Source organism: Alosa pseudoharengus, unplaced genomic scaffold (genome assembly GCF_046254945.1).
Source record: "Alosa pseudoharengus isolate Yale_2024_CS ecotype anadromous, Long Island Sound unplaced genomic scaffold, YU_APseudo_1.1 YU_APseudo_1.1_scf_10, whole genome shotgun sequence".
Lineage (NCBI taxonomy): Eukaryota > Metazoa > Chordata > Actinopteri > Clupeiformes > Clupeidae > Alosa > Alosa pseudoharengus.
The window spans coordinates 24,463,135-24,483,134 of record NW_027468565.1 but is presented as its reverse complement, the minus strand read 5'-3'; the positions used below and the strand labels follow the sequence as shown (position 1 = coordinate 24,483,134).

The window sequence follows — 20,000 nt, the reverse complement described above, 5'->3', positions numbered from 1 at the left end:
ATTTTTTGTGATTTTGACGATAACGATAATTAGTCGATATCCTTTAAAAAAAATTTTTTATTACTTTACTGCTAATTATTTATGAATAGCATCATTACAATAATAACCAATAACCTAACCTGTGACTTTTTAACCAAATCAACCAATGCATTGTCACTCTATGACACATTTCCAATTCTGCCCCCACTTGGGTGTGTAGCCAGCTACATTAGAGAAGATGAATAGGCCTAACAGTTTCCCAAGAGAAAGTCTGAGGCTGAAGTTCCTTTCAAACCTTTACATAGGATTCACTGTAAAACTAAGCAGACCAACAGAGTACATATCAGTTATTTCCTTCTATGTTTTGTTTAAGAGCACTAGCCTTCCAAGAGGCTAGCATTCCAAGTTACAGAATAGAAACTAATGCATTAGCTTATGGCTAATGTATATGAGAAATCCCATAGAGATGCTAACGTTAGCATAATCGGTAAACGTAGATATTTACAGCGAACTTCAGTCTATTTACAAAAGAGTTACTTGAGAATAGTTCTTTGTTTAAAACTGACTCATCAATGCTACTTGAACAGATACTTGAAAAAAGTAGCCGCATAAAATCCCAAGTAGGCTACTCTCGCTGCACAAAATAAACATTAGGCGTGCGTGGGACAACGTTGTGACCCACTAGTGATCACGTGACACTTGCTCTGCTGCAGCCAGGGGCTTCTCCCGCATACACCTCCTGGGAATGTATGTCTTCAATGCGTGATTTCGAGTGTTTTTTCCCCATAAGTAATTTAAATACTCGATAATGTCAAATTGCACATCGTTAAAACAACAATCACGATATTATCGCAGACGATATATATCGCCCACCCCTACTCTGGAGTGATATTAGTGTGAGGTAGACTGCTCTAGTGTGATATAAACTGCTCTGTTGTGGTGTAATATTAGTGTGAGTTAGACTGCTCTGGTGTGATATCACTGTGGATTAGACTGCTCTAATGTGGTGTGATATTAGTGTGAGTTAAACTGCTCTGGTGTGATATTAGTGTGAGGTAGACTGCTCTGGTGTGATATTAGTGTGAGTTACACTGCTCTGGTGGGATATTAGTGTGAGTTAAACTGCTCTGGTGTGATATTAGTGTGAGTTAAACTGCTCTGGTGTGATATTAGTGTGAGTTAGGCTGCTCTAGTGTGGTGTGATATTAGTGTGAGTTCGACTGCTCTGGTGTGATATTAGTGTGAGTTCGACTGCTCTGGTGTGATATTAGTGTGTGAGTTAGGCTGCTCTGGAGTGATATTAGTGTGAGGTAGACTGCTCTAGTGTGATATTAGTGTGAGTTAAACTGCTCTGTTGTGGTGTAATATTAGTTTGAGTTAGACTGCTCTGGTGTGATATCACTGTGAATTAGACTGCTCTAGTGTGATGTGATATTAGTGTGAGTTAAACTGCTCTGGTGTGATATTAGTGGGAGTTAGACTGCTCTAGTGTGGTGTGATATTAGTGGGAGTTATACTGCTCTGGTGTGATATTAGTGTTAGAGTTAGACTGTGGTGTGATACTACCTGTGCCTCTCTGTCCTTTGCAGATTACCCCCATAAGTACGGCCCTCAAGGCGGCTGTGCCGACCACAGCGTGTTCGACAGGATGAAGAAGTACCAGAGCTCTGGGGCAGATGAGCCCATCAACGTGAGACACACACACACACACACACACACACACACACACACACACACACACACACACACACACACACACACACACACACACACACCTCTCCATTGGCAAGGACGATACAATTCGCATCATGACACAGTGGTCACGATACAATACGTCACAATACCGTAAAACTCCAAATAATAGCCCGGGCTTTTATTTTCCCAAATCGCCAAACTGCACTGGCTAGTATTAGAGACAGGCGTCTATATGAGAAAGGCCTTTAATTCCCTTTACAGAAAACGTTTCCTCTGCAAAGATGGAAAATATTATCGAATTAATTATTTCAAACACACTGAATGTCTACCTATATGACTAGGCTATCCGATGACAATTACGGATCATCATTCATTTAGTGTTGAGATGTTGTTCATTGAGTGAGATACAGTAAGATCCAAAAGCGGGGATAGCCAGAACAGATGAACCACGTTTTAATTAAACGTAATCTACAAAGAGATCGTATCACACTGAAAGCTCATATTTTCTCACTAGCAAATAGCCTATATCGGTCCTTTGTCAAATACAGTTGCATTATCAGCCCTGACCAAAACCGTTCAGGAATTATTTATGCAAAAGTGGAACGTGCTTAATGTTTCATTCTCCCTCCTTTTCGGCATGAATGAAACAGCATGAGAGGGCATGAACCATATTGTTTCTCCCGTTTTGTATTTGCCAAATTTGACAACAGTCTACATTCAAATCATAGCTTACTTCCAGGCGCGCGGGAACATATTTTTGACCAGGGGTGCTGAATAACAAAATAATCATGGATATCCGACGATTTCTCCCCCAGCATATGATTTGAATTTAGACAGCTAAATACGCCATTTCACCGCCGTGTATAAGTAGGTCTAAGAGTGAGAAGTTTTATAATGCCCTGGGCAGCCACATTCCACTGCAACTATACGCAGCACTTGCCACTCTAACTCATCAATAAAATCTATAAAAAAAGGTTGATGCAACCTTGCAACTGTGACCATGTGAATGCTTTGCGACGGCTTGTAACGACGTGTAACATCTAATTTACACTGCTGTAACCTCCTTTTTGTAACGGTTTCGTGTCATTGCGAATCTTTAAACAGACGATCTGACTGGTTTTAGAAGATTAAATACAACCCGAAACTAAAAAACAGACCAGGCCTCTACTGGAGACCGGCCTTTAACCCAAACCTGTAGCCACGCCAGGCGTTTAAAAGAGACAGGCGTCTCTTAGGGACTCGGCGATTATTTGAAGTTTTACGGTATTACAATATGATACTTATTGCGATATTTTACTGAAAATGTAAAAATAGAGCTGGAAACATAACTTGCTGTGTACCACCTGGGCAGTATAATAAGTAGATCACATTATACTGATAATTACCACCTGGGCAGTATAATACGTAGATCACATTATACTGATAATTCAGCAGACAGATAATAATAAAATAACGCAATAGTCAGCTGTATAGACATTCTTGCACGGCCTAATGCTTTAATAAAAAATATTTGGCAAGTGGCGACACGATAAATCAATATTTCAATATCGATGCACAGCCCTACTCTCCATTCATCAGCATGAATCCCACTCAGGCCACGGTCCATGTCCCTTGTGCCTCCTGAATGTCCCTCTCAACTCTGGCAGCTGGAGAACTTTCACTCAGATATGAAATATCAGTGCTTTGCCTCTTACCTAAATATGAAATATCAGAGCACCAAAATATAAAGTGCAGTGGTGTTGGGCTGAGTGGACAGATAGAGTATAGTGGTGTTGGGCTGAGTGGATATATCAATAGAGTATAGTAGTGTTGGGCTCTCTTGCTCGCTCGCTCGCTCGCTCAATGGACATGCACTTCACCATGAACATTTAATCCAAATAAAACATTCACAATCTTGAAAGCGAGGACGCAGAAGGTGACTAGCTAAAGTGTTATTAAATCCGGTTAGAATCATTAGCACGCTGCGCAAATGTATTTAAAACTCTTGCATTCCAGTTGCCTGATCATCTCAATACCAATGGTTTTCTCAAAAGACTCAAAATGGCCTGTCCCAAGGAGAAAAAGTATTACCTTGAAACTTTAACACATGTGGGGAAACTGAACAGTCCAACCAGTAGACTATGATTAAGCTAGTCAACTAGGCTACTTTGTTTACAATTTTTCCAGACTTCAACCAGAGCTGCTGACAGCTGAAGCAGCAAGAGTTAGACGTTAGAGCTTTAATAGAAAAAGTAGCCTACACAGGCTATACTCTGCATAATGTTCAGTATTTTCTATCAGTTCTATTCTTTCAGTAGTTTATGAATATCATATTAATATATGTATATAATATAATATAATATTGTATATTATTATATACAATATGTGTATATTCAGTGTTCAAATAATTCCAGTTTATATAGTCAAATATCGTAATCTAGTTTCCAAATTATTCAATGTTATTTAATAAAATAGCTAGTTAAAAAAATAACCTTATCCACACACACAAAAAATCGAGGTATGTATCGAACCATGGGTCAAAAATCGTGATACACCAAACTCACGATTCGGTTTGTATCGTTACAGCCCTAATAGGTAGTGTAGTGGTGTTGAGATGAGCCGATAGATAGGTAGATAGTGTAGTGGTGTTGAGATGAGCGGATAAATAGGTAGATAGTGTAGTGGTGTTGGGCTGAGCGGATAAGTAGGTAGATAGTGTAGTGGTGTTGAGATGAGTGGGTAGATAGGTAGATAGTGTAGTGGTGTTGAGATGAGCGGATCAATAGGTAGTGTAGTGGTGTTGGGCTGAGTGGATAAGTAGGTAGATAGTGTAGTGGTGTTGGGCTGAGCGGATAAGTAGGTAGATAGTGTAGTGGTGTTGAGATGAGTGGGTAGATAGATAGATAGTGTAGTGGTGTTGAGATGAATGGATAGATAGATAGATAGGCAGTGTGGTGTTGGGCTGAGCGGATGGATAGTGTAGTGGTGTTGAGGTGATAGATAGATAGATAGATAGATAGATAGATAGATATTGATTGATTGATTGATTGATTGATTGATTGATTATAGTGGTGTTCAGCTGAGTAGATAGGTAGATAATGTAGCGGTGTTGAGATGAGTGGGTAGATAGGTAGATAGTGTAGTGGTGTTGAGATGAGTGGGTAGATAGATAGGCAGTGTGGTGTTGGGCTGAGCGGATGGATAGTGTAGTGGTGATAGATAGATAGATAGATAGAGATAGATAGATAGATAGATTGATTGATTATAGTGGTGTTGAGCTGAGTATAGATAGGTAGTGTAGTGGTGTTGGGCTGAGTGGATGGATAGTGTAGTGGTGTTGAGATGAGCGGATAAATAGATCTAGAGTCTAAGTTGTCTGACTAGAGTGTTCCTCTGTGCAGGTGCGGAATGAGCTGCTGGAGGCGGAGCCTGGTGAGGGGCCCGTGCTGTTGAGGAAGAGGAGGATGGCCCAGCCAGAGAAGAACACCTGCCAGCTCTTCATCCAGACAGACCACCTCTTCTACAAGTACTACAAGACCAGGGAGGCCGTCATCGCACAGGCAAGCAGGGGCTTGACCCAGCTCACACTTACACATACACACACACACTCGAGTACTAACCCAGCACACATACACACTCTAGCCTGTTGTTGACATAATTTTCCTTTGGTGTTCAGATTGGTGTAAGTACAGTACTACAGTAAGGTTATATTGTGGTTCTGTGTTAACCTGTGTGAATGGGCATCATCTCTGTGGCCTACTGCCTTCTTCTCCTGGGCAGATCTCCAGCCACGTGAAGGCCATTGATGCCATCTACCAGGGCACCGACTTCATGGGCATCCGCAACATCAGCTTCATGGTCAAGAGGATACGGGTGAGGGACCTAGAACCTTCTCTCAGAAACTATGATTGAGCAGTCTTCTCTCTCCACAGACGCTAGCCCTGTTAGGGTGTTTTCATACTTGGTCCCTTTCAGCCTTCTGAATTAATTCAGATCGATGACTCAGCATTTTTTGTGCATATGTGAACACGCCAACCAAACTCAGACCCCTTTAAAGAGAACCGAACTGAGACCGCCACAGTAGGTATTCTCGGCACGGTTAGCTTTGAAGTCCGCGGTGCAGTTTGCCTTATCTGTGTATTGTGAACACAAGCCGCCCCAGGTTCTCTTTCACATTTTGCATTGTAGGCTAGCCTATTTTGTCCTACTTCACTTGCCATTGCCAAAAGAAAAAGCATGTTGTTTATTATAAAAGCTATTATCATTAGGCTCATTATACAGACAATTTTGCTACAGCCAAACAAGTTATAACATTAGACTAATTAATATCTTTTCATGCAAGCCATTGGTAACTGACAATCTAGAAATCAGCGATCTTTGGATTACCGTAAAACTTCAAATAATCGCCAAGTCCCTAAGAGACGCCTGTCTCTTTTAAAAGCCTGGCGTGGCTACAGGTTTGGGTTAAAGGCCGGTCTCCAGTAGAGGCCTGGTCTGTTTTTTAGTTTCGGGTTGTATTTAATCTTCTAAAACCCGTCAGATCGTCTGTTTAAAGATTCGCAATGACAGAAACCGTTACAGAAAGGAGGTTACAGCAGTGTGAATTAGATGTTGCACGTCGTTGCAAGCCGTCGCAAAGCATTCACCTTGTCTGGTCACAGTTGCAAGGTTTTAGAATGTTGCATCAAGTTGCTGCTCATCTCGTCGCGAATCTTGGGTGTGATTTGGGCTTAAGTATGGCGCAGACTGCGCACGTTTTGATTATGGCATTAAAAGACTGCGGTGAGTTCCAAATTGTATAGCTTTTTTTTCAATATGAACTATGCCTATATATCCGACTTTGTCATCGTTCAATTCATCCCTTGTGTTTAAAATTTGCGGATAGGCCGATGGTAAGCATGTTTTCAGGCTGGCAACAAAACCAGAACGGTTCGCGAACGTTATTCTTTATTCTAAATGCCATGGCGATACAGAGAAAGAAGTCAGAAAAGGAATTTACCTTAGACTAGGCTATATCAGAGCGCGTATACGGACATTCTCTGGCTATATACTGAAATAGGTTAATGATGTAAAGTCAAGTGCGCTTCTATGGGACTGGTGTGTGCACGAACAGTTTTTATTGATGAGTCGGAGTGGCAAGTGCTGCGCATAGTTGCAGTGGAATGTGGAATGTGGCTGCCCAGGGCATTATAAAACTTCTCACTCTTAGACCTACTCATACACGGCGGTGAAATGTTGTATTTAGCTGTCTAAATTCGAATCATATGCTGGGGGAGAAATCGTCGGACATCCATGATTATTTTGTTATTCAGCACCCCTGGTCAAAAATATGTTCCTGCGCGCCTGGAAGTAGGCTATGATTTGAATGTAGACTGTTGTCAAATTTGGCAAATACAAAACGGGAGAAACAATATGGTTCATGCTCTCTCATGCTGTTTCATTCGTGCCGAAAAGGAGGGAGAATTAAACATTAAGCACGTTCCACTTTTGCATAAATAATTCCTGAACCGTTTTGGTCAGGGCTGATAATGCAACTGTATTTGACAAAGGACCGATATAGGCTATTTGCTAGTGACAAAATATGAGCTTTCAGTGTGATGCGATCTCTTTGTAAATTACGTAATTAAAACGTGTTTCATCTGTTCTGGCTATCCCTGCTATTTGGATCTTACTGTATCTCACTCAATGAACAACATCTCAACACTAAATGAATGATGATCCGTAATTGTCATCAGATAGCCTAGTCATATACTGTAGGTAGACATTCAGTGTGTTTGAAATAATTAATTTGATAATATTTTCCATCTTTGCAAAGGAAAAGTTTTATGTGAAGGGAATTAAAGGCCTGTCTCATATAGACGCCTGTCTCTAATACTAGCCGGTGCAGTTTGGCGATTTGGGAAAATAAAAGCCCAGGCTTTTATTTGGAGTTTTACGGTACATTGCTCACCATTTCTCATGACCTGTTAGGCTATTATCTCTCTGAACTATTCTTGCCTGTCAGTGGTAAACATACAAAACAGACTGCTCAGTGCAATGAACAGGCTGCTGTTCACTTGTCATTTTGGACGTTAGCTAAATGTTGTTGGGACATAGTAACAGTAACCAGGTGGGGCGGGCCTACCACTGAATTAGAAAGTGTGAATTAGGCTGGTGTGTTGACTGACCGTTCAAGAAGATATTTGCAACTACATAGCCCATAATCCAAAGCTGTAGCCTAAGGTCTGAGACTCCCAGAGAAGGTATAGTGTGAACAGGAAGGAAACTGAGGCCCCATCAGAGCTGAAGTGCACCAGAAAGAGATCCGAGTCCTCTTTCAAATTAACTCCAAAATAAACTGAGTCCCTTTTGTTTTGGTCCACTTTCTGGTTCCCTTTTAGGGCGTTTTTCCACTGATAGCGAACCCGTTCTTGAACCGGTTCCATATAGAATTCTTTGAACCCTGGTGCTATCTAGTGAACCAGCCAGCATTTCCACCAGTTTTGAACCGAGCCAAGGGTGCGTCATCAACAATTGGTATAGCATGCAAAACAAAAGTTAATGAGATACATAAATGGGAGAATGATATGTCAGTTGAATGATTTGTCCCATAAAAATGGCAGAAAATAGCTGTTTAAAATGCTAGTCAGCGTCTGCAGTGTAATGCTAGTTGGCTAGTTTTGTTTACTCATGGCAACAGTCGATATGGATGGAAAACTCATGCTTTTAGCCTTCTCCCCTCTGAAAGTAAAGTGGAAAAGACATATTAGTGGGCTGAGTTTGGTTATTTTAAAAGGGACTACTGTATATGTGAAAACACCCTATGATTCAGCAGTGTTCTCTCATTGGCTCTGTTAGAAACAATGACTCGTCTTTTCCTGCTGTTTGATAGGATGACTCCGCACTGTTCTCCCTGTTCCTGACGTTGTGGTTGTGTGTCTTTCTCCCTGTTTCTGACGTTGTGGTTGTGTGTTTCTATGTGTTCCTGATGTTGTGGTTGTGTGTTTCTGTGTGTTCCTGACGTTGTGGTTGTGTGTTTCTATGTGTTCCAGATCAACACCACTAGCGATGAGCGGGACAAGTCCAACCCTTTCCGCTTCGCCAACATCGGTGTGGAGAAGTTCCTTGAGCTGAACTCAGAGCAGAACCATGACGACTACTGTCTGGCCTACGTCTTCACTGACCGTGATTTCGACGACGGGGTACTCGGCCTGGCCTGGGTCGGAGCTCCCTCAGGTGTGTGTGTGTGTGTGTGTGTGTGTGTGTGCCCATGCAGAGAGCTTCAAGGCCCTCAAAGTTAGAATTCTTCATGCCCTCAATGTTCTCTGTGTGTGTGTGTGTGTGTGTGTGTGTGTGTGTGTGTGTGTGTGTGTGTGTGTGTGTGTGTGTGTGTGTGTGTGTGTGTGTGTGTGTGTGTGTGTGTGCGTGTGCGTGTGTGCGTGTGCCCGTTGGTGTGTTTCCAGGCAGCTCGGGTGGGATCTGTGAGAAGAGTAAGCTGTACTCTGATGGGAAGAAGAAGTCCTTGAACACGGGCATCATAACGGTGCAGAACTACGCCTCCCACGTCCCCCCAAAGGTCTCCCATATCACCTTCGCCCACGAGGTCGGACACAACTTCGGCTCGCCGGTGAGTCACAGACACACTTGTCATTATAACTCGTATAGCTGGTAACCAGCTGCTCTCCAGGTAGGGCTCTGAGTGTTTGTGCCGAGCACCTGAGTGTTTGTGTCGAGCACCTGAGTGTTTGTGCAGAAGCACCTGAGTATTTGTGCCGAGCACCTGAGTGTTTGTGCAGAAGCACCTGTGTGTGATTGGCCTAACTTTTGAAAGTCCCTCTGAAAACCCTGGACTGTTAGACTCTCATCTGAAACAACAACAAATTGAGCCTGTCTCTACCCCTACTACCCCCCCTCTCACTGATTCCTCTGTCTTCACCCCCCAGCATGACTCGGGGTCGGAGTGCACGCCGGGGGAGTCGAAGAGCCAAGAGAAGAAGGAGAAGGGCAACTACATCATGTACGCGCGCGCCACCTCCGGAGACAAGTTCAACAACAACAAGTTCTCAGAGTGCAGCGTGCGCAACATCAGCCAGGTGCTCGACAAGAAGAGGGGCAACTGCTTCGTGGGTGAGTCCATGCGCCATCCACTCTCCTGTGTGTGTGTGTGTGTGTGTGTGTGTGTGTGTGTGTGTGTGTGTGCGCTCCTGTGTGAAAGAAAGAGAAGGGCAACTGCTTCGTAGGTGAGACCATGCACCTCCCACTCTTCTGTATATATGTATTTATATATATATGTGTGTGTGTGTGTTTCGCCTGGTATCTCGGAGTGGAACCTGTGACAGTGGAACTGTGTCCAGTCATCTGGGAGTCTACATGAGTATGTGGAAAAGCCAAACTGTGTTATTGCTCTCCTGGGAGTGTACATGAGTATGTGGAAATGCCAAACTGTGTTATTGCTCTCCTGTGAGTGTACATGAGTATGTGGAAATGCCAAACTGTGTTATTGCTCTCCTGTGGCACCTGTGCCAGTGGAACTGTGTCCGCCAGAAGCTGTTCATCTCTTCCTGTTTCAGTTTAACTCTTTATATGTAATTAATCAGGTATATCTGGCATGTGACTGAGCAAGCCACTCCACTGACACGTGTGTGTGTGTGTGTGTGTGTGTGTGTGTAGAGTCTGGCCAGCCTATCTGTGGAAACGGCCTTGTTGAACCAGGAGAGGAGTGTGACTGTGGCTATAGTGACCAGTGTCGGGACCAGTGCTGCTATGATGCCAACCAGCCCGACAATAAGAAATGCAAACTGAAGGCTAATAAAGTCTGCAGGTGAGTGATATGTCATATATTGCGTGGTTGTTATCAGCCTAGTGAACTGAAGGCTAATAAAGTCTGCAGGTGAGTGATATCTCATATATTGACCCCCCTCCCCCCCTTTTGTTTGTCCACAACTTGCAGGCAATCTCTTCAGGCAATATATGTAAGGGTGTATTGGGGCTAGAGGTTTGTGATCATAATCATGTTTCAGCAGTGCAAACTTTAAGCTAAAGACTGAACATCTCCCCCCCCCCCTCTCTCTTTCTCTCCCTCTCTCTCTCTCTCTCCCTCTCTCTCTCCGTCCGGTGATGTCCAGTCCGAGCCAGGGTCCGTGCTGTACTGCCGAGTGTACGTACAAGGGGCGTAATGAGAAGTGCCGTGAGGAGTCCGAGTGTGCGCACCAGGGCATGTGCAATGGGGTTAGCGCCCAGTGCCCCACTTCCGAACCCAAAGCCAACTTCACCGCCTGCCACGGCGAGACGCAAGTCTGCCTCAATGGGGTAAGGCCAGCCGTGTGTGTATGTGTGTGTGTGTGTGTGTGGCAAAGTGCTTAATGCACAAAACAACAAAATCCATACAGCAATATTGTTTTCATGGGTGTGGTTGCCTCTGCAGGAGTTCCCGACTAACTGTTTTTTGTGTGTGTGTGTGTGTGTGTGTGTGTGTGTGTGTGTCTGTGTGTGTGTGTGTGTGTGTGTGTGTGTGTGTGTGTGTGTGTCTGTGTCTCAGGGCTGTTCGGGCTCCATCTGTGAGAAGTACGGACTGGAGGTCTGCACTTGTGCTAGTGTGGACGGCAAAGACGAGACTGAGCTGTGTCATGTCTGCTGCATGGAGAAGAGTAAGGCCACACACACACCATATACATACACATACATACACACACACACACACTAACAGTAACACTTTTAGGCGATCATTATTACACAAACAGGATCAGGACAAGACGTGTGTGATTAGTGGAATCATTATTACACACACAGGATCAGACGTGATTAGTGGAATCCTGTGTCTGTTCCCTTCGCCTGCATTGTGATTGGTTGCTGTGTGCTCTGTGTCCCCCCCTGTAGTGAACCCAAGCACGTGCAGTAGTACGGGCTCGGATCGCTGGGTGCGCTTCTTCAACCGGAAGGTCACGACCTTGCAGGCTGGGTCGCCCTGTAACGACTTCAAGGGCTACTGTGACGTGTTCATGAAGTGCCGCCTGGTGGACGCTGATGGGCCCCTCGCCCGACTCAAGAAGGCCATCTTCAACCCCGAGCTCTACGAGAACATCGCCGAGTGGATAGTGGTACGTCTCTCTCTCTCTCTCTCTCTCTCTCTCTCATACACACCCACCACCCACATACACACCCCTCTCTTCAGAGAATAGCAGGTGTCATCAGGTTCCTTCTCCTCCTTTACTTTGGGCCACGTAAACCGATAAACATTAATAACTTACGATAAACAATGATAACTTAAAATAAACAATCAATAACTTTTCCTTCCATATTTAGATTTTGTTTTTGTCTTTGTTGTTGTTTTTCTGTTGCTCTGGTCCAAATAAAAGCATACGTGTGTGTTGGTCCAAATAAAAGCATGCGTGTGTGTTGGTCCAAATAAAAGCATACGTGTGTGTTGGTCCAAAATAAAAAAATGTGTGTGTTGGTCCACAGGCGTACTGGTGGGCAGTTCTGCTGATGGGCATTGCTTTGATCATGCTGATGGCCGGTTTCATCAAGATCTGCAGCGTCCACACTCCGAGCAGCAACCCCAAACTTCCCCCACCCAAACCACTGCCCGGTGAGTGTACACACACACGCACATGCACAGCAGCAACCCCAAACTACCCCCACCAAGAGGTCTGCGCGGGACAGATTCTTCAGTCCCGCTTCCGCAACATTCTGTCCCGCTGTGGCATTTTTGTGGCACTCCTGCATTTGTAACATTAGGTTCCACCCGCAAAATCCCGCAGGATATGCAGGAGGGGATATTCAGTTTTGCCTTCTGTCTCACAAAAGGAGCACTTGACACACACAACTGAAAAAGACTGTCAGATGTCTGATTTAAAGTTTTTTGATTCTGAATGTAGGCTACTGTAACACAGCTATGCTAGCTGGCATCTGTTCTTTAGAAAGGCACTAACATCTGAAGTAGCCTAGTGGTGTCCTCTTCCTCTGTCATGCTTTCAATTTTGAGTTTCAACAACGGAGCAACAGGAAAGAGTTGAACCCACGTAGGCCCTAAACGACAGTTGGGGTGCTTAAAACCCATTCTTTTAATGCTGCCTAACACAATATCCAGCTCCACTATAATTCTATACACTACTTTAATCATTTCTATGTTATTTTACACACATATTTAATTTGCGGGAGTGCAGTGAATCATCTGTGTCTCCTGCACCCACAAACGCACCTCTGCCGCCCGCTCCCGCACAGAGCTTTCACAACATGTTCTGCCCGCTCCCGCACAGAGCTTTCACAACATGTCCCGCCCACTCCCGCACAGAGCTTTCACAACATGTCCCGCCCGCTCCCGCACAGAGCTTTCACAACATGTCCCGTGCTGCACTGTTTTGCTTGAGACTCCTGCGGGAGTGCAGACCTCTACCCCGACCCAAACCTCTGCCCAGTGAGTGTGCACACACACACACACACACACACACACACACACAGCAGCAACCCCAAACTACCCCCACCCAAGTTTCACCTGAGTGTAGTGGTGATGTCTCATCTGAGTGGTGATGTCTCATCTGAGTGGTGATGTCTCATCTGAGTGGTGATGTCTCATCTGAGTGGTGATCTCATCTGAGTGGTGATGTCTCACCTGAGTGTAGTGCAGATGTCTAGTGCAGATATCTCACCTGAGTGTAGTGGTGACGTCTCACCTGAGTGTAGTGGTGACGTCTCACCTGAGTGTAGTGGTGACGTCTCACATGAGTGTAGTGGAGACGTCTCACCTGATTGTAGTGGAGACGTCTCACCTGAGTGTAGTGGAGATGTCTCACCTGAGTGGTGATGTCTCACCTGAGTGTAGTGGTCATATCTCACCTGAGTGTAGTGGAGATGTCTCACCTGAGTGGTGATGTCTCACCTGAGTGTAGTGGTCATATCTCACCTGAGTGTAGTGGTCATATCTCACCTGAGTGTAGTGGAGATGTCTCACCTGAGTGGTGATGTCTCACCTGAGTGTAGTGGTCATATCTCACCTGAGTGTCGTCCCCTCCCCTGTGGTCCAGGTACGCTGAAGCGGCGCCGAGCCCAGCACGCCAGCCAGCAGCAGCAGCAGCAGCACGCCCACCAGAACCAGCACGGCCACCAGAACCAGCACGGACATCAGAACCAGCACCCCCGACAGAACCCGCGGCAGCCGCACGCCCACCCCCAGCGCCACCACCGCCAGCCACGCGAGAACTACCAGATGGGACAGATGCGCCGCTGACCCCCCGCAACCTCCTGACCTTTCACCTCCCACACACACACCCCTCCTAGTGCCTGCAGTACAGGGGGATGGACTTTCACTTCTCCAAAGAGCCACCACGTATCTACACACACACACACACACACACACACACACCCACACACCCAAACATACACACATTCCCAGTAGCCAGACACACACACACACACCCATAAACGCACACTGGACAAGAGAAATGACAAATGCTGGGTTTACACAAGAGCGTCATACAATATGAAGATGAGCCAATCATTCTGCTTCCTACACACACACACACACACAATCATGAGTTTAGAGGGGGTGGGTCTTGATGCTGATATATTACGTGCATCAAGCCGTTCTGAAGGATGTCTTATACTTATATTCTCTATCTTATGTCTCTACGAATCTCTCTCCTCTCCTTTCACTCGCTGTCACACCTCATTCTCACTCGGAATTCTTTCCAAATGGCCTCTGTGAGATGAGCTAGAGATCTGTGTGGAGAGGGTGGGCATGTGTGTGTGTGCTGTTGGCTGGTCAGCTGGGGATGAATGGGACCATGTCTAGACCACCACCTCAGCGGGCTCGAGTGAGGTCGGCTGTTCTGTCTCTTAATCACGTCTTCAAATTTCCTCACATTTCTCCAGATCCAGTTCTCCTCCTCAGGCCAGACCTGAGAAAGTTGAGACCTCTCTCCTCCTCTTTAGACCTCTCTCCTCTCTCTCTCTCTCTCTCTCTCTCTCTCTCACTCCTCTTCTCCTCCTCTCTCCATCTTCAGACTTGGCACCCCCTCTCTCTCCCTCTCCCCTCCTCTGCTCTCTCTCTTCATTTCATCTCTCCTCTTCTCCTCTTTTCTCCTCTTTCTTTCCTCTTTTCTTCTCTGCTTCTTTATTTCTTGTTTTCTTTGCTTTGTAAAAGCTGAAGATGAAGCCTTGTGTTTCCCTTAGCAGAATCTTGGGGACTGTACAGATGAATGACTGTAAAGAATTGTATATTACGTGAGAGCAAAACTTATTTCTTCTACTGTCGAAAGAAATTACTCGCAGTTGTGATCAACATTCTCAGGATTTGAAAACATTACACTAATGGAGATATTGTTTAACTCTTGGATGCAGAAGTCGATCAGCAGAAGGGATCGATCAATCAATCAGTAAGTTGATCAATCAAATGAAGTGGCCATGGCGGTCAGCCTGTTGTCTGTGTGCAAGTGAAGGGGCCGTGGCAGTCAGCTGTTGTCCATGTGCAAGCATATCCTCGGCAGAAAGGCCCACATTGCCTGCATCCGTCAGAGTTTCCATGGGGATGCTCCCCTCATGTCGTTAGGGCCTCTCTGACTGCTCTCTGCAGCCACACCCGCAAATGTCAAAGGTCACATCTCTGAGCCGCCGAGCTCAATTTTTTTTTTTTTAAACTCACTTCTCTCTTTGTTTTTCTTGTAGCTGTTGTGTCAGCTTTGTTTGCCACTAGGGTGCATGAGCGAGGACTCTTAAACTGAGGAGAAATGACTGATGAAGTAGCTTTTAATGAACATGCTTATTTTCCCCTTCTTTCTTTCGTAATCACGTTTGCATTTTAAAATGATTGCTTATTATGAGGACATTGATTAAGAACCACTAACTATAGCGTCTAGATGTTTGAGTGACATTGAGAACTAGATCTAAACACTAAAACACTTGTGATGTTTGAAATGAGAAACGAAACCACATGTACTCACTGCCTGTCTAATCGCCTGTTGCCATAGCGCTCTTTGAAAAGCATCGTTTGTAGCGAGCGCCCTGCCCCAGTGAAGGAGGAGGAGGAGGCAGGAACTGGCCTGCGCCACACACACACACGCACACACACACACACACACCCTAAAGGCAGGAACTAACCTGCTCCATACACACACACACACACACTCACACACACCAAAAGCAGGAACCTGCCTGCTCCATACACCAGAGCATCACCCTGCCGCCTCCACATGCGCACAAACACACACCTGTGCGCCAAACCACCATGGCACACCCTGCTGCTAAGGGGTGGGCCTCAAATCACTGAAGCATTTCCACCACATGCTCATCTGGACGATACTGATTGGTTCCACACACCATGAACATCATCATCGGGACGATCCCAATTGGTTCTTTACACCATGAGCATCATCATCGGGACACGCCTGATTGGTTCATTACATCATGAACATCATCATCGGGACGCGCCTGATTGGCTCATTACATCATGAACATCATCATCGGGACACGCCTGATTGGTTCCTTCCACCATCCCATCATTGGGATGCTCCTGGTTGGTTGTGGTGGCAGCGTGAGCGGCAGCGAGGGGCGGGGTGTAGTGCACCAGAGCAGCCTGGAGGAGGCGCCGCTGAGGTTTCAATGGCTACAGAGAGACGGACTCTGTCAGAAACCCAGCATTACATTTTTCACATGAAGGTTTTTTTTGTTTGTTTGTTTGTTTTGGATATTGTAGTCCATAAAAATGACAGAGACTGGACTCAGCCATTTTGTCAGCCATTGCTGTGAGGTCATCACAGAAAATTACTTTGGGAGCTGACCCGTCTAGAACAACACCGGACATATTTCCTTGTAAACTTTGTACAGTACCTGAACAGTTTGTGTTTCATTTGAAGATAAATATGACATTTTGATATATGTGTCACTATGCCCCTTTTCTTTGTCTTACGAATTGAAGAGAGAATTTTGCCAGTGACATTAATGTGTGTGAAAAAAAAACCTAATTTCTGGCAGCTTGAAAACATCTGACCATTCTGTCACTTCTGCTCTTATTTCTGTTCTGGTTGGATTGGGGGGCTGATGTGGACCATCGTGGTGAACGACACTAATGGTGAGACCATCGAGGTGCGATGCGTCCACTGCTTCGCCCAGAGGCATCTGTCTTATCCTGTGGTGTGCCCTGGAACAAGGCGTCTGTTGCCTGTGCTTTTATTTGATTTTTTTTAAATTCCAGCTCCATTTATTTGATTTAATTTTGCATAGTCCTGGTAAGAGTGTATAGAAAAACGTGCACTGAAAATGAAAATGTCCAAATTGAGTCGAAATGTTGTAGGTTATGTAGGCTGAAAGATCACAAAGTTAAAAAAGAAAAAAAGAAATACTACTGTCTGACGTTAATGTTCACTGTGTTTTATACAGTACCGAAATTCTTTTGTTCACTTTGAACATTTTTACTCTTAACATTTGGAAACGTATTGTGCAAAGAGATGTAATTTTTTGGAGTACTTGAAATGCATTAATAAAAAGACTCAGTTGAACAGCTGCTCCCTAGGCTCCCTATCTGTCATGTCAGAGTAGAACTTTCTGTGTGTGTGTGTGTGTGTCCAGCAGCCTGATTGACCACATCAGATCTGATTGCTCTGTACCTGTGTGTGTGTGTGTGTATGAGTGTGATTGTACACATCAAATGTGGTGGCTCTGTCCCTGTGTGTGCGTGTGTCTGATTGAACACATCAGATTTGATGTGTCTGTCCCCTGAGGCAACAGCTTGTATATTTATGAAAGAATGGAGCACTGACAGCAACAGTTTAGTATAGTTAAGTGTAGTATAGTATCGTTGTCTAGCATAGTATAGTTAAGCATAGTATGGTTAAGTGTAGTATAGTTAAGCATAGTATGGTATAGTTAAGTGTAGTATAGTATTGTGAAGTGTAGTATAGTGAAGCATAGTATATTATAGTTAAGTGTAGTGTAGTATAGTATAGCGTAGTTAAGCATGGCTCTGTGGCCCTCGCCTTGATGTGGCGGTGGTTGCCATGGTGATAGTCCCTGTGCTTGTGTGTCATGTGTCTCCAGTGAGAGTGTGTAAATCTGATGAGGATGTCCACATCGTGATTACAACACTTTGGACGACTCCTGCTCTTCGAAAACAATTTCTGCTCCTTGGCTCTGGCATATTATGATCTTCAGTGGACATCTGATGGGATATGTGAAGGATTACAGCCATTGAGGTGTCCCGATATATACAGAATTAATACCCACCTCCTTGTCTGCCATTCATAAAATCGTATTCCTTGTTTCCGGGGTTAAGATGTAATATCATACTTGATGTGGAACTTCTGCTCCATTGGCTGATGACTGATCACAGTAATACTCATGTAACTTATATAACTGCTGTTAACAGATTTGAATTTTTATTTTATTTTTCAGAATTTTTTATTTTTATTTCAATTTACAAAATTGATTTGTGCTAGTTTCCTATATGACCCCTGGTCAGGCCTGCTCGGCTCTCGGGCTGGCGTGTGTGTGTCTGGTTCTCGGGCTGGTGTGTGTATGTGTGTGTCCCACTCTTGGGCTGGCGTGTGAATGTATGACATCTGTCAAAGGTGTAGTCCGTCCAGGGCTGCAGACGGGTCACGCCATCAGATTGGAAGGCAGAGCAGAACCACATCCTGCACACAGAGAAGCAACAGTCAGGTCACCACCACAAACACGCCAACTTAACACCACAACCGACACAGTCAGGTCACCGCCACAAACACGCCAACTTAACACCACAACAGACACAAGCTTCTCTCATACACCTGCTTAACAGCATGACTGAAAGGCTAGTGGAGCTCATGTTTATGAGCATAGGGGCCCTCTGTCACTGATATCACATTGTATGCATATGTACGGAATCAACCTGTTATTAGGACCTTCTGCTTGGTGAGCTGTTGGGATCAGTATCGCCAGTAGAGGGAGATAAACACAAACACTAAATGGAACATAGTCTACTGCTGAGTTCCCAGACTAGTAACACTGCTATCATCATCCTCATCATCAACATCATCATCATCACTCTCTGCCTGGAGGTGTCACTAAGGAAATGTTTTGACCAACAGAGGACGCATTCTTGAACCGGTTCCGTTCAGAATTATTTGTGCCTTGATGTTCTCCAGTGAACCAGCCCGCATTTCCACCAGTTTTGAACGGAACCAAGGATGCGTCATCAACAATGGGTGTTGCATGCATAAACAAAAGTTAATTCAAGGCTGCCAACTTTTGAAAAAACCTTGGAGTGAGATTTGGTGGGGCCAACCAAAATTTTTCCGCGTACATAGCTCATTCAGCATCATTACCATACAGCAAAAAAAAATAAATATATATAATTTACAGTACATCAGTGGTCCCAGAGTGAAATTAACGTTGGGGTACCAAAGTGATCTACTAGGACCACTGCAATTCTAAAGAATGAGAACCACTGATTTACATAAATTCTAATTCTTACAAAACAAAATAAATAGAATTTTTTGGTTATTGGTGTGTGTGTGAGTGTGTTTAAATGGTGTGTGTGTGTGTGTGTGAAGGAGATCTTCCTTACTTGTCCTGGGTCTCTCCAGCCTTGATGCGCACCCTCCCCACACTGAGCACTGGGCCCTGCTGGCCGCCCCAGGGCATGATGGTCCGCATCCTCTGCCACATGTCCGCCAGCACGCCCTGCGGTCCCCAGCGCAGCGTCAGGCCCTCCAGCTGGCCCATGCCCGACTCCACCGTCACCAGGAAACTCAGCGTCTTGTTCCCACTCAGCTCTGACGGGCTACAACACACACATGGTCAGTCTGAGTGTGTGTGTATGTGATTAACAAACAGCTAGACTAGAAAGACTAGACTGCTGTATCTGTGTGTGTGTGTGTGTGTGTGTATTGGTCTTGGGGACTTGGGGAATCCCTTAGCAAAAAGAAGTTCATGGAAGTGTACTGTTAGTCTACTTATTTTGAACTAAGCATAGGTATAGCTTACTTTTTGTGTACTGATCAGAGAGACACTAAATTGAATTATACTTGGCTTATACTGATAAGTATACATGCAAATTTAAAAATATCTAGCATATGGTACCTGTATTTAAATATAGTTAAAGCAACACCAAAGCACTTTTCCTCTGTCGCACGCACATTATTTGATTTTCCAGCACCGGCTTTGCAAATAACGATGTCCACAGACAAGGTAGAGTATGTTGCATGATTTTATGAAAGTATGATGTATTGCGACATCAGAAGCAAGTCAAACCCTGCCGTTCACCCTGTTACGAGTTGATGAACCACTGAAACAATTTTGGAAACATTATTTTAAGGTACAAAAAACTCTTTGGTGTTGCTTTAATATACTTATACTGATGGAAAAATGTAAGTATATTATGAGAAAAATCTAAGTAT

At 44.6% G+C, this 20,000-nt stretch overlaps 2 protein-coding genes across 2 annotated transcripts in view; one reads left to right on the top strand and one right to left on the bottom strand.

Moving 5' to 3' along the window:
- LOC143104354 (disintegrin and metalloproteinase domain-containing protein 10-like) overlaps positions 1-17,128 on the top strand; it is a 26,918-nt gene extending 9,790 nt beyond the window's left edge. Inside the window, exons 5-16 of the mRNA XM_076268388.1 lie at positions 1,569-1,669; positions 5,055-5,213; positions 5,434-5,526; positions 8,685-8,868; positions 9,096-9,259; positions 9,576-9,759; positions 10,303-10,453; positions 10,758-10,941; positions 11,171-11,279; positions 11,509-11,729; positions 12,094-12,220; positions 13,656-17,128. Coding sequence (XP_076124503.1) covers positions 1,569-1,669; positions 5,055-5,213; positions 5,434-5,526; positions 8,685-8,868; positions 9,096-9,259; positions 9,576-9,759; positions 10,303-10,453; positions 10,758-10,941; positions 11,171-11,279; positions 11,509-11,729; positions 12,094-12,220; positions 13,656-13,858 — 1,880 coding nt within the window. The 3' untranslated portion in view covers positions 13,859-17,128. The remainder of the gene's footprint in view (positions 1-1,568; positions 1,670-5,054; positions 5,214-5,433; positions 5,527-8,684; positions 8,869-9,095; positions 9,260-9,575; positions 9,760-10,302; positions 10,454-10,757; positions 10,942-11,170; positions 11,280-11,508; positions 11,730-12,093; positions 12,221-13,655) is intronic.
- LOC143138318 (hepatic triacylglycerol lipase-like) overlaps positions 15,141-20,000 on the bottom strand; it is a 15,608-nt gene continuing 10,748 nt past the window's right edge. The window contains exons 8-10 of the mRNA XM_076298817.1: positions 19,169-19,384; positions 18,154-18,257; positions 15,141-15,196 (exon numbers count right to left, since the gene is read on the bottom strand). Coding sequence (XP_076154932.1) covers positions 15,141-15,196; positions 18,154-18,257; positions 19,169-19,384 — 376 coding nt within the window. The remainder of the gene's footprint in view (positions 15,197-18,153; positions 18,258-19,168; positions 19,385-20,000) is intronic.